Source organism: Watersipora subatra, chromosome 6 (assembly GCF_963576615.1).
Source record: "Watersipora subatra chromosome 6, tzWatSuba1.1, whole genome shotgun sequence".
Classification (NCBI taxonomy): Eukaryota; Metazoa; Bryozoa; class Gymnolaemata; order Cheilostomatida; family Watersiporidae; genus Watersipora; species Watersipora subatra.
In genome coordinates this window covers 15,457,977-15,471,993 of record NC_088713.1, presented here as the reverse complement: position 1 = coordinate 15,471,993, position 14,017 = coordinate 15,457,977, and the positions used below count along the sequence as shown (strand labels likewise).

The 14,017-nt window shown below is 37.7% G+C and overlaps 1 protein-coding gene across 1 annotated transcript in view; it reads right to left on the bottom strand.

Annotated features, from left to right (window-relative positions):
- Window positions 1–13,153, bottom strand: part of LOC137398069 (leucine-rich repeat protein SHOC-2-like) — an 80,474-nt gene extending 67,321 nt beyond the window's left edge. The window contains exons 1-4 of the mRNA XM_068084172.1: window positions 13,135–13,153; window positions 12,516–12,712; window positions 10,523–10,641; window positions 575–715 (exon numbers count right to left, since the gene is read on the bottom strand). Of these exons, the coding sequence (XP_067940273.1) occupies window positions 575–715; window positions 10,523–10,641; window positions 12,516–12,712; window positions 13,135–13,153 (476 nt within the window). The remainder of the gene's footprint in view (window positions 1–574; window positions 716–10,522; window positions 10,642–12,515; window positions 12,713–13,134) is intronic.
- Between the last annotated feature and the right edge of the window lie 864 nt (window positions 13,154–14,017).

Genomic DNA, 14,017 nt, shown 5'->3' with positions numbered 1-14,017 from the left:
TCATCTAATATTCTTGTTTTATTTGTGTTTAATCTATTCATTGTCATCCATGTTCAAATTTAGCTCATTTCGTGTAACCAACATGATAACACTTCTTTAAAAATTCAAAACTACACTTCAATTGACTTTCTTAAATTGTTCCAATCAGATGGGGATGAGTAGTTTATAGCAGTGAGTGTCTGATTAGTGATCTTGGCATATGGAAAGTTTACCTACTAAATTGCAAACTGTTTTGCAAAATAAATACAAACCTGTGATGAATATTTAGAATTACCTCTAAAGCTTTACTAAGCAAGCAGACCACAAAATATATAACAAAATGGTCTACAAGAAAATGAGTAAGAAATAGAATCGAATAAGTTTCCTAAAATAGATATGATCAACTTGTTATTTGTAGCACTGCAAAATTATCAGGATATACATTGCAAAAATAATTTTAAAAGATTATTTTTGGCTACAAACAGCTGTACATCCACCAACTAATTAAAATATAGCTTTATAGGTGGAATTTAATAAATAAGCACCTACTAACTTTTACTGAAATTTTATATCGACACCAAGTTTTTATACCAACCTGCTTGGTAATTTAGTAAGCTGGCAGCGAGTCAAATCAAGATACTCCAATGAATCAAGCTTGGCTATTTCATCAATAGTATCATGATCTAAAGGATTCCCCTGTAGGCTTAAGCATTTCAGCTTGTTCAATGAGGAAAGTCTGTAACAGAGAGCCACAGCAACATATTTTTACTACAAATTAATCAGACTAAATATTTATATATATATGATGCTGTACTCTAAAAGCAATATGACAGAAATATGCTTGGTGTAGCCTAATAATGCAATACCCTATCATTGATACAAACTCTCATCATCTAGATGACTGGTGCCAATCAATCAAAATTTTTTTGCTGAACGTAGTAGATTTCATTTGTATTAGAAGTATTATCTATATTCGCTGAACATGTGCAAAAAATTACCTTTTATGTCATTCATCTATTCTAAAAATCTGCCTTAAAATCAGTGACAAATAATGATATGTATGCACTATTGCGAGAGTTCAATTTTGTCCCTGCCCAGAAACATGCGGTTAGTACTCTAAAACATGTAGCTTAGGATGAGTCAACCCCCTATCTTTCGCTTACCAACTATGTGTAGCTGGTCAGGTGGCCTTGTTCAGTGTCAAGTTGGCTAGTGATAACTCTGTTTCAGTTGCTAATAAATCTATTCAAATGACATGTTACATTTGTTTATTGCTGCCTACTACGTCATGGAACTATTTCAGTCAGAAATGGGACACAGAAACCTTTCTTACAAACTACCGCCAACTAACACTAGATAATATGTAGTTGTCAACAAGGGACCATGTGGTTAACGACGTATAAGCTGTTCTAGCGGCAATGCCACAGAAGTATTAGCAGTTACAACAGCAGTTTTTAGAACTGCTCAAAGTCAACAATCAGAGCTATAGAACACAACCAAAATCATCATCAATACCTAAGTTTGAGCCATTTGATAGATAGGCAGGTTAATAGGATGTTTATATAGAGCACTTTAACCAAAAATTATTAGTATGTAATACCACAGCAGAAGACTAAAAATGGGCATGTTTGCTGTCAAGGTAGGACCATTGATGGGAAATCATTGATAACTATAGGTGTACTTAGATGTGCGGTTATGTTGCTTAGTTGTTTATACTGTGCTGGGTGTTAATTCGTCAGAAAAAAACTCATGTTCCCTTGTCAGGTGGGATTGAATTAGTTCTATGAAGGTGTTGAATTTGTCTATCTAGTCTGTTAGTAACTTTGTTGTTGGATCGAATTAATCTAATTCTGGTACAGATGCTGTCAATGTTTTCTTTCCTTTAGCTTTTTCCAGATTTTGTTATATTAATGTTCTACTTGTGTCTAGCTGTTTTGTGTAGCTTGCTGTTGTTCTTGTCTAGATTGTTCCTGGCTAGCTTTTTGTGTTTTATCCTAAATTGCTGAGCTTTTTTTTGCTGCCATAATCGGATGATATATTTTAAACAAGTACTCATGTTTTATCTGTAGGTTTTAGTCCTTGTCACCAATCGACTTCTGTTGTGTTTCTCAATCACTTCAAGTTCATCATGTGGTTATCTCAAAAGTTTGAAAAACTGAGTACTTCCAGTAACGGAACAATATTTTAAGTATATTATTTTAACTTGAGAATAAATCGATAAAAACATAACATGATTTCATTTATATAGCACTTTGTTAGCTTTATAGGTAACAAAAGAGCAAATATCAAAAATCTTTAATATATGAGGGATATACAGCTTTCAGTTTTTCGGTAATGAAATAATTAACTTACTTGCTTTCAGCACTTTTTATAATGAATTTTTGAGGATCAAAATGATCAAATTTTAGTGACGTGGTGTTAAATTACAGCACGACAATTTTTGAATTTTCTCCTATTATCGTGTTCTATTAAACCTGGCATTAGGACAAATATGACATTAAAATACAGCTATCAAAGTAAACAAAAAACTAAGAGTGAAATACTCTTTATCAGCCGGCAAGTAAGACAATTTTGTTAAGGAAATAGATTAACGGCATTTTTCATTGATAGATGTAGGATGAGCACTGATTTAATTGTATTCTATAAAAAAAAACATAACAAAAAGGCCGCAGAACTCAGAACGGTGCATTTTAACACGGCAGCAATTTTCTTGTTTAAAACAAAGCAGTGCCTAAAGGCACCGTTTCTTTTTAACCTACGCTTTTCAACTTAATGTTTAATTGAAAAAATACCATAAAGCATTGTTTTGTTTTTTTCTTTTACCGCTAGAGGCGCACTAATCAGAGATTCTTGTTAATGCACCTTGGCGGCAAAAAAAGGCCATAGATTAACCGCACCCTTACAAGCCCCTTAGCTCGAATCATCAAAAAAAAGTAATGGCTAATAGTCTGCAAAGTATGGTAACTAAAAAAGTTCTTATGTACAAAAACTGTGACAGCATGATTGACGTGAAAGTATAAACTTGATAAACCAAACAAAAACAAAAGCCAAACTCAATTTGGCATATGCGACTCGCAAAATTAGCCAGAGTATACATTTCATGTTTTAGACACCGACGGCATGACCCAAGTTCATAGGAAAATATATCATTAAGTATGATGAAATGTATCAAGAAAAAACTTTGAAAGCAGAGACAGGATGAGACCGTTAGCCTTAAACATTGTTAATAGTAATTGATGTCCGCGATGACTGTCGATATAAATAAAACAGTAAAAATCGCAATGCCTGCATAAATGAGTGATATTCTTGGAATGTTACAGTGAAGTTATTTTAACAGGATAATGGTTGTTGTATAAGGCTGACATATTTGGCTGGCATATTTTTTGGTGGAAAATAACGTTTACTTCAATTAAATTATAAAAAGACTTCAAAAGTTGTCACACTTTTGCCAAACAACTGTAACTTTCAAATTTTACATCATGAAAGAAATGCATCGTCAAAATCATTAGCAGGAAAAATAATGTTGTAAAGGGTTTCAATTGTAAAGGAAAAATCATCAACAAGAACAGGTGAATATAACCATGTTTGCTATGACTAAAATAGAAAAAATATTTCATATATAATAAAATGTTTTTATTTTTGCTCAAGTGTTGGCATCATAAGGAGAAAATAATGTGAAGACATATGAAATGGTATATACACCCATAGTAATTATCTATGTAATTATCTAGTAATAATCAATAAAACAAACTATAACTTTAGATAAAACAATTTATTAGTCTAAGTTTCATACTTGGTAAGAGCAATATCCAGATTCCTTTTAACAATCATAAAAATAATAGTAATCAAGTGTTTTACCTAAAGTTATAGTCTGTTTTATTGATTTTAACTTGTCCTGATTGAATCATTGAGCACTTTGCGCTTTTACGCACCTTACGCTTTTACTCTTATATATATATATATATATATATATATATATATATATATATATATATATAATAGATAAGTGGTCAGGCCTACTGCTAACAGCACTCTACACTCTAAAAAGTGTAGAGTGTTATGACTAACTAGAGGGTTCAAATATGTTAATGTTACTTATCTCTCTTCCAGATTGATGTTTTACTCTGGGGTCACCTCAGAATAAAACATCAATCTGGAAGAAAGATAAGTAACATTAACCTATTCCAACACTCTAGTCACTTATATATATATATATAAAAAGAAATATATATGTATATACATGTATATAAAAAATATTAAGAACTGAAAACTTTTAAAACATTTTACTACTTAAAGTTTCATGATTGTTACCATTCATCAGGTAAAATTGAAAAAATTTAAGATTTTTATTTTACCTGATGAATGGTAGCAATGATGAAACATTAAGTAGTAAAATGTTTTAAAAGTTTTCAGTTCTTAATATATTTTGTATAAATGCTCTATTTTAACATGGAGCACCCTCTTCTAGTGAACTGCAACCTTCTTCTTCATCAGTATATATATATATATATATATATATACATATACAGGCCAGGCCAGTATATACAGGCCAGTATATATATATATATTTATATATATATATATATATATATATATATATATATATAAGGCATCAGTGATGCAATGAGGCATCAGTGGACTATTAAATTGTGCTCTTTGGTCTGTATAGATCTGTTCTGACAAGCCTGTGTGGCAGAAGTCTCGCTCAACGTGTGCGCTGGCTACCACTGATTTACGCTATTAAAGTATTTAGCTATCTGTTGAAGTAGTTGGTTAGCACCAATATCCAATCATTACCCTTCGGTTTCGTTGGCAGAAAACCCATGATGTTTACTCCGATTTTTTGATTTGGGCAACAAATGTCCAGCTATTGCTTTATTTGGCTGTCATGGTTCCACTGTACTTTGCGGCTTGGCACGCCTTGAGTCTCTTGGCTGTCACAGTGTGTGTTCCCACTTGTTGCTAATGATTTTAACAGCCCTACAGTAGCTCAGTCAGCTTATCCTTACAGTATAAGAATACTTATGCAAGTTATGTTAGTGCTAGCTGTGTTTACCAGTTGCTTACCCACATCCTATGCATGTAGTTGGCAATCGATATAATATTATTAAATTGACAAATACTGGTTTATGATATGGTGTCAGGATGGGATTTTTGAGAACAAAAAGGAAACATTGCAAAAGGATGTTTAAAATTGGCAGCAAGTTTTGTAAAATCTTCAGACATCCCCAGAAGTTGGAAAGCATGGCTCGAACAACATGATTTTTACATGACAGCGAACAAAAAGACTAAGAAGGATGGAGAAATACAAGTTGCGACTTCATTTACGCTTCTTGGTGCACAAGGCCAAGAAATATTTGGGACAGTGAACATAGCAAACCAAAATTACATTAGTAAATGACAAAAGTAAAAAAAGCATTCGCAGAACACTTCAACCCTCAAGTAAAGACAGTCTTTGAGCTATTCAAATTTTGCGGCACAGTTCAAGGGAAAGGTGAGCCCTTTGAAAACTTTGGGACAGCGCTGAGAGATCTCATCACAACTTGCAAATTCCATGCTGATGAGAAAGACAAAGCGCTAGTGAACTGATTTGTAGCAAGAATATAGTCTCAGTCGGTTCATGAGGATATATTCAACTTGCCAAGCAATCCTACATTACAGGAGGTTATTTCAGTATGCCAATGTAAAGAGGCTACAACACAATACCTTGGATATACGAACCTCCCAAAATATGGTTTTAATGCCATATGAAGTGTCATACATTTACAAGAGAAAGTATCCTTGCGACAAAGCAAGAGCCCAAACAGAAAAATTGGATTAACAATATAGAACTGGCCATTAAAAACGATAATTAACTGTAAACACTGTGCTATGAAATATCAAAAAAGGAAGTGCCCTTCTTACGGAAAGGTGTTCAGAAAATGCTCTCATAAAATCTCTTTTCCATGGCATGCTTGTCCTCCCGATATGACAGTAACAACACTCCCTATGAGGTATCGAAACCTGACAGTGTTAATACCGGAGACATTGCATTTACCATCAATGACCGAAGAATATGAACAATCAATGTTAAGTGCAATGGTAAGGCACTAATATTAAACAATGATATGGGAGCATAATTTAATATGATTTCACAGACTGTACTAGACAGCGTAAATAGTCAGGTTACAATTATCAAGCATGCTAGACCATTAGTGTCTTTTAGTTACTTTAAGCTTACGTTACTGGTGGATGTTAGCAATAAGTATCATGCAGTGGAGTTTATAGTCGTGAAAACTGATTCAAACACTGCAACTTTATTGGGGCTGACCAGTTGCATTGTCCTTGGGTTGATTAATAGGGCTGATTCCTTACAGATAGGGTAGCTAAACAATGCATTGATGTGTTCAATGGTCCTGGCAGGTTGCCATGTAAGCATGCTTTGCAGCAAAAAGATAATTGTCAGCCTGTTTTATAAAGTGCTAGGAGGGTCCCATTTAAACTGAAAGGTATACCAAATTTCATGTTACAAGATATGGAAAGTGAGGGCACAATAACTTAAGTAAAACAAGCAACTGACTGGGCACACCCTATAGTAAACATACCTAAACCTGACGGGTCATTCAGGATTTGCCTAAACTCTACCAGTTAAATAAAAATCTGAAACGTAAACATTTTACAATGCCAACAGCTAGTGAAATATTTGCTAAACTTTCACAGTCTCTAGTATTCACTACGTTAGATGCCATCTAAGGATTTTGGTAGATTGAATTAAATGAGGTTAGCAGTTTGTTGATGACATTTGCCACTCCATCCGGTAGATATCTATTTTTAGATTGCCTTATGGGATATCTTCTAGTTCTGAGATATTCCTTCGAACCATGTCGGAATTATTTGAAGATTTCGAAGGAGTGCGATGCTACTTAGATGCTTTGTTGATTCATGCAGTGACTGAGGCCCAACTCAATAAAATCTTAGATTTTGCTATTGCAGAGATGCAGGGATTGTAATCTTAAATTGAAAAAGTCTAATGCAATTTTAGGCAGCTTGGGTTGAAATATTTATGTCACATTATAGATGATGGTACTATCAGGGCCGATGTCCATAAAGTGAAGGCGATTACAAAAAGCGCCAAAACCAGAGTGTAAATATGACGTCACTAGGCTCTTAAAAATTGCAACATATCTAGCTCAGTTCTGTTCAAATCTGTCAAAGTTACTATCCCACTGCACGAGCTTACTAAAAAGAGTGTAGAATGGCCGGGAGCGCAAAGCAGCTGAGCAGGAATTTGAAAAACTAAAATTCTCGGCATCATCTAGCCCAACGCTAAAAATATTTGATCTAGACTTGCTAGCTACTCTATCAGTTGATGTCAGTCAGTTTGAAATGGGAGCAGTAATAATACATGCAAGTCAACCAATAGCATATGCATATGCCAGTTGCTCCCTTACGGAAACTCAGAGAAAATATGCAAAAATAGAGAAGGAGTACCTCGTGGTTCAATATGGTCTGAGGCGGATTCATCAGTACATATACGGCTAGCATGTCATGGTAGAAGCTGATCATCTTCCACTAATTGGAATAATGAAAAATGGTTTAAATGAGCTTAGCCCTAGATTGATGTGTGTGAGACTATGTAGCCAAGGATATTATTACACTTCAATTCATAAACCAAGTTTGAAACCTAATTTTGGCTGATACATCGTCACACACATTTCTCCCTAGCTACGGTGCTGAGGCTAATAAACTTGAAGCACTAGATCATGATTAGATTGATTCATTAACCACAGGCATTATCAGACAACCTCTGTTCAAGAACCAAGTCAGTCAGGCAACCAAACTAGATCTCATTATGCAGATATCAGACTCATACATAGAGCATTGCTAGCCAATGACTAAACATGTTTTCTTTGAGCCACTTAAATCTTACTAAACGGTGAAATCCAATCTCACAATGCGTGATGACTTGCTTCTGCGCCGGCCCAGATGGTTTTTTTCTATATAAATGAGAAAAACGGTGTTGGACCAAATACATGCTGGTCATATGGGAGTTAGTGAATGTACAGAGCAAGCCAAAGGTGAAGTTTATTTGCCTGGCTATTTAGGTCAGATTAGAGATTTGGTAGAATTGTGTTTTGTTTGTCAAGCATACATGAGATCGAACAGTCAGTATACCCTTGAACCTTATGCTATCTCACAATACCCTATGCAGTTGGATAGTATGTATATTTTACACCTGGATGGCAACAATTACTTAATAACAGTAGATCGATATTTGAAGTGGCCCACTTGCTATCAGTTGAAAACTTTTCGGGCTCTAGAAGTCATAGAATTACTAAAAAGGCAGTTCATCGACTTTGGTTGGCCTTAAACCTTGGTCGGCGACAATCTGCCATATTTCAAGTCTTATGAATTTATGAATGGTTCGGTGAGAATAATGACATTGAACTCATAACTTCCTTTTCCTATCATTTACGCTTTAATGGATTGGCCGAATGCATGAATAAAACCATCAAAAACAGTCTCATAAAAGCGTAAGTATCTGGTCAGATGTTGTGCAATGTTTTAGCCACATTACGGGTAACTCCATTGGGTGATCAACTCCCATCCCCAGCAGTTGTGCTAAAGGCTCAAAATTTAAGAGGACAATTACATTGCCTACCCCACCAACGGAAGCCCCAATAACTACATCTGAGGGAAATACGCAATCGCTTTGTTAAACAACTATCACATACTACATTTCAAAACAACACAGCTACCTTTCCCACTGAGTATTGCGTAGCAATGAAGGTTTGGTGTAAACTAGGCCATAGAAGGTGAGCAGAAGTTGTTATTGTTGAACATGCAGAAACGCTTCAAAGTTCCTACATCAGATTAGCAGATGGCGAAGTTTTAAGCCGCCGCATAGAGGCTCTGAGACCTAACTGATCTTATCATGCTTATAAAACATTGATTAATGATGACGTTAAAAAACAACAGAGACACATTGAAAGCGCTAATTCTGATAAAACTTTGGTTTTGATCCAAGCTGCTCGGCAAGGTCAGCGAGCTGTTGTTACAAATTCTGTTTACCAGAGTGGCACCGCCACTCCTGCATTGACATGTGCAACAAATCCTAGTCAAATGAATTCAAGTTTTTCTCCAGTGTCACTAGGTCGGGAAGAGTGTCCAAACCACCCTATCGATTTGGCTTCTTTTGATTAGGACAAATTATTGTAAGCTACATCTACCAATTTTTGTGTGAATTTTAATCTACAAAAGTCATGTTGTGTTTTGTTTGGTTTTGGACAAGGAGTCAATATCTGCAAAGAATCGGTTTTGGTACAGTTGTGTTTTTGCAATCAACTTCTGCTATATTCCATTGTTACGCATATATGGTATTTTTCTATAACTGTCAGACTTGCGATATTTTATAGCAGTTCGAAATGTAACAACAACTAAAAGAGCAAGATGTCACAGTCTGGGCTCACACTGAAAGCTATTGACTTTACCTACATTAGCTGAGTCAGCTTATCCTCATATTAAAATAATACTTATGCTAGCTGTGTTTTATCAGTCGCTCACACACATCCTATGCATGCAGTTGACATTCAATATAACATTACTACACTGACAAATACTGGCTTTATGATTTTGACCAATTGCCTCACAGTACGCCCGACCAGTACCAAGTTAGACAAAAAACCTGGTCATTCTGTTTTAATCTGATCAGTCCAAGGCATGCATTTGCCACACGAGGGTTTCTCTGACAGTTGGTAGACAGGTTATTCGCCTTCTGGGCTGATCTTGAAGTAAAGTCCAGGCTTCCAACACTTTTTCGGGCCATATTAAAAAGATGGCTGGAATTGTGAGAGTTCAAAAGCTCTCTAACGCCCACTTTAGTTGTTCACTGGTTAGCCTCTCTCGGAACATAATTTTCATGAGCTGTTGGCCATTGGCCTGCATTTGCGCAAGCTCATGGCTAATTTTAGATAAAAGCTTTACCCATGCTGAGTCACAAGGACTCAGAGTGTCATCGGCGGCCGTGGGTCAACTTCTCTGGCTACCACTTTGAAGGCAGAGGGGTAACCCAAATAGACGGCCATCTTTAACACGACCCTAGCTACCAGTGACACGACCATTTAGTTTTCCTTGATTGCATGTGACAAGTGCTGGTCTTTCATAGCAAGTACTTTCTAGGCGGGCTCGCCATCCTTCAGCTTGATAGCCTCACACTGCCAGCATTTTTACAGCTCTGCCTATCAGTGTTTTGCGGCAGACCCGTCTATGTGTCCCAGCATGTAACACCACCTGGATCTCTAATCATTGGACTACTTGTCTAGACATCCCTTTTTTCTTACACACCCAGCGGAAGGAGACACTATTGGACTGCCTTTTAGATATGGTCAAAAGTATGTCATGGCCTTAAACATAGCCAACAACCCCTCTCCCTGTGGCACAGTTAGCCCTCTCCCTAGGCTCCATGAGTTATCTGAAGTGGGAAATCATCCTGTCTGTTTTGTCCTAAACTTGGGTCAATACTGCGCTTGCCCCGCATATGCGCTTGTTCATATCTAAGAAATACAACTGACTTGGATAGCAGCATCTTAGGATTGGTGCAGAGAAGATGTCTTCCTTCACATCATCAAAGCCAGCTTGCTCCTCCTCCCTCATGTCCACTTTTCTCCTTTTTCCGGTCACTCTCTAAAAGAGTGGTTGTGTGGTGATGAAGCATGGCATGCACTGATGATAATACCCTTCTGTGTTCAGCAAACCTTGCAGCTTACTGAGCCGCCTGGAATTTGATTATTTTTACACAGTTTGTGTTTATAAAGTTCAATAGCAAGCCTTTCTTTGTTAGCCATTTTTCCTAAATAACGCACTTGTGACTGGGAGATTTTCTACTGAGCTGGCCTAAACTTGAGCCCTGCCTTTTTCAGTCACTAAAACACCTTTAACTGGTTCAGGTGCTTTTTGAAATCTTGAGAAATGACTTTGATGTAACCTATGTAAAGTAGCAGTGAAAGCAAATGAAAGCCATTCAGTATCTTCTTAATCAGCCTCTCAAATGCTGTTAGGGCAGAAGGGAGCCCAAACCATAGGACCTTCCATGTCCATAAGCTGGAACAGGTTGAAAACGCTGACTTCTGTTCATCAACATCTATAGGCACTTTCCAATAACCACTGACCAGATCTGATGGACTAAAGAATAAGCTGTTCGACAGAAACTCGAGGCTGTGGGTGATCTGGGAAAGAGGTAGGTGCGCAAAATTTTGACTGCTTTTAGCCGACGGTAGTCGATACAAATCCCCAATTTTCAAACCATCCAAACCAACCCCACAGGGTAACTTCTAGCACTTTCGGCAAGCTCAATGAAATCCTTACTGTAGAAATCTTGTGCTAGGCATTGTCTCTGAGCCTCTTCCTCCAGCTCGAGCCAGTGGCAAGTTTACAAATTGGCTAAACTTCCTCCTCCAACATAATTCAGTGCTTCACATAGAACGACCGACAGAAATTTCTTCTCTCGTGCTCAACGCTACGTAGTGATGCATCAACTGTTCGGTGAATCATTTAGCTTGCGTCAGCGCTTTGCAGCCTTAATCGTTGCTTAGAACAGGTCTTCCAAGTAAGTTGGCACCCCTTATTTCTAAATTTTTTGCAACATGGGAAAAGTAGCCCAAGCAGGAAAGGGTTAGTTCCTCATCCGCCTAATGTTTTTTTCAACTCTCTAGTAAGCGTCAATTGTGATGAAGACTCAGAGCCTCAACTATTAGTCAATTAGGATCAAACAACATGGGAATACTTTTTCATTTACTTCCTAAGCTAGTTGACAATTTTAACCTAGCAAAAACCTTTGTCAACCTCTTATTATAGCATAGTGACCAGACATGAAATGGCCATGTACGCCTGGGCCAGTTCTAACCACCATGTCTGACACCATTTTCACCTTGCTAGGTAACAGACGCCCATGGTTATGAACACATACTAAACCTCTGTTCATATAGCCTGCATAGCGGTGTATAGCCTGGCTGCATGTTTCAAACCAAGAAGCTGAAAAAACATTTGCCTTGAGGAGGGCCTTGATACTAACATCAGTGAGCACTATTGTAAGCGCAAAATCGTTATGATTCTGTGGCAGGAATTCTACCATTCCTTACTGAGGCGCATCCGAAGAAAATGCTTTGACAATCTTTCAGGGTCTGGCCCTGGGCTTTAAAGCCCAAACATGAAAGGGCTTGGCTGGTGCAGCTATTTTTGGCTGCGTCGTTTTTCCTATAGCTGCCAAAGATGCTTTGTTAGTTGCTGCACCATAAGTGCAAACTGACTGATAGTCTGGTTCTCCACCACCCTTACATGCTTAGCTGGTTGCTCCTCTAATGACAGGACAGCCTGCTACTAGCATGTTTAGACCATACTTTAAAAAACTCAATGCCAACCCGTACTATGCCTGTGATCATGAAAATTAGCAAGGGCGGTAGGTGCCATTGCTGGTCGGGGTTGTTCAGCTTACTACATAAACTGTTGTTTGCAATATTGGCCAAGGATGCGCTCGGCAGATTGCCATTGAGTACTCAGACCAGCTGCTCCACTTGAATAGCATGCTTTTTGAGGGTTGTATGTGGTGCTTTCCTTAGAGTTATTTGCTCAGACTGAGCTTGCCTAGGAGTGAAGATGAACTGAGCCCTGAGCATGTCAAAATCAGCTTCTACTTGATTGGCCTGCTTGCAGTCTTCCGCTTCTTGTTGCACAGTCTTGTTTAGGCAAAGCAGCCTGGCTGCTTTCAACCAACCATTACTTTTAGTAAACTCCTAGAAGCGGCTTATAGAACATTTTATGTTTCTGTTGGGCAGCATTTGAAGGCACCTTGAATTGGTGAGCCGAAATACCATCATCAGCGTTTTTAAAACGTTGGTCAGTTGGTCAGTATCTTTATCTGCGCTTTTGGCTTGCTAGGTAGCCATGAAGGTATTTTTCTATTTCATGAGGAACTGGTTGAAGGTTCGGAAAGGAGCTGCCACAACTAAAGCAGCTGAGCTTCTGCCAGTTCGCATAGTATATTGCCTTGGGATACTCATGCTTTTGGATCTCTCCTGTCCTAGGGCAGGGTAGTTTCACTAGAGCAGCTTTGGGCAGTTTATTTTAGGGTCAGCTGGTTTCGGTGCAGTCAGCGATCTTAGAAATATCTTGACTGCTAACACTGTAAACTTGCTGCCATGACTTATTACTACTCTACAAATAATCAGAAAACTTTTCAAAGTATAAAGTTTTTGTATTTGCAATGAGTATATAAATATAAATTTAACAAATGCTTCTATACAATAACTGAAATGGCTAAACTTTACCGTACTTTGCTCTTTGCAATAATCTGGTTATTTATGTAGTTCTTACGATCGTAGGCTCCGTCCTTGTTTTAAATGACCATGCTTCTGCCTGTTCAGCAGCAGGTCAGTCTATTTGGTGCTGTCTCAGGAGTCAGCTTGTCCATTTTAACCATTTTCTGTTTGTGGGTTTGCACAATCCTTTTTGGCTTCAGTCTGGCAGGGCTGGCCCAAATTTCACAGCTAAGCCAGGCGATCCTTTTATCCTCAGCTCAGTCCACCTTGACGGCTATGTCGTCAGCTTCCATTACACTATCCCAATATTCCATAATGTTCAAAGTAGCTAAACAACAGGTTATGGGCCCAGTGAACCCCTTAAATTTTATCATAGAACTATGGATGAGAAAGGCTGGACTATAGATAAGCTGAACACTGATAACTATGCTACATAGAAGTTCAAACTCAAACACCTACTCATAGCTAAGGACTTATTTGGATATGTGGATGGAACCATTACTTTGGAGGATGATGCTAACGCTGCCACTAAAGCTGAGTACAAAAAGAAGTCAAGCAAATTAGCAGATCCCAATCTCTATCAATCGATGGTAGGAAGTCTACTATATGCTGCCGTATCTACTCATCCAGATATTGCTGAAGCAGTGAGAGCTTTAGCCAAGTGTAGACAACTCTGAAGCGGTGAATATTGACCTATAAGAAAATGAAAAGGCTCCTCCAACACCGACGGTTACACATAGGCGATC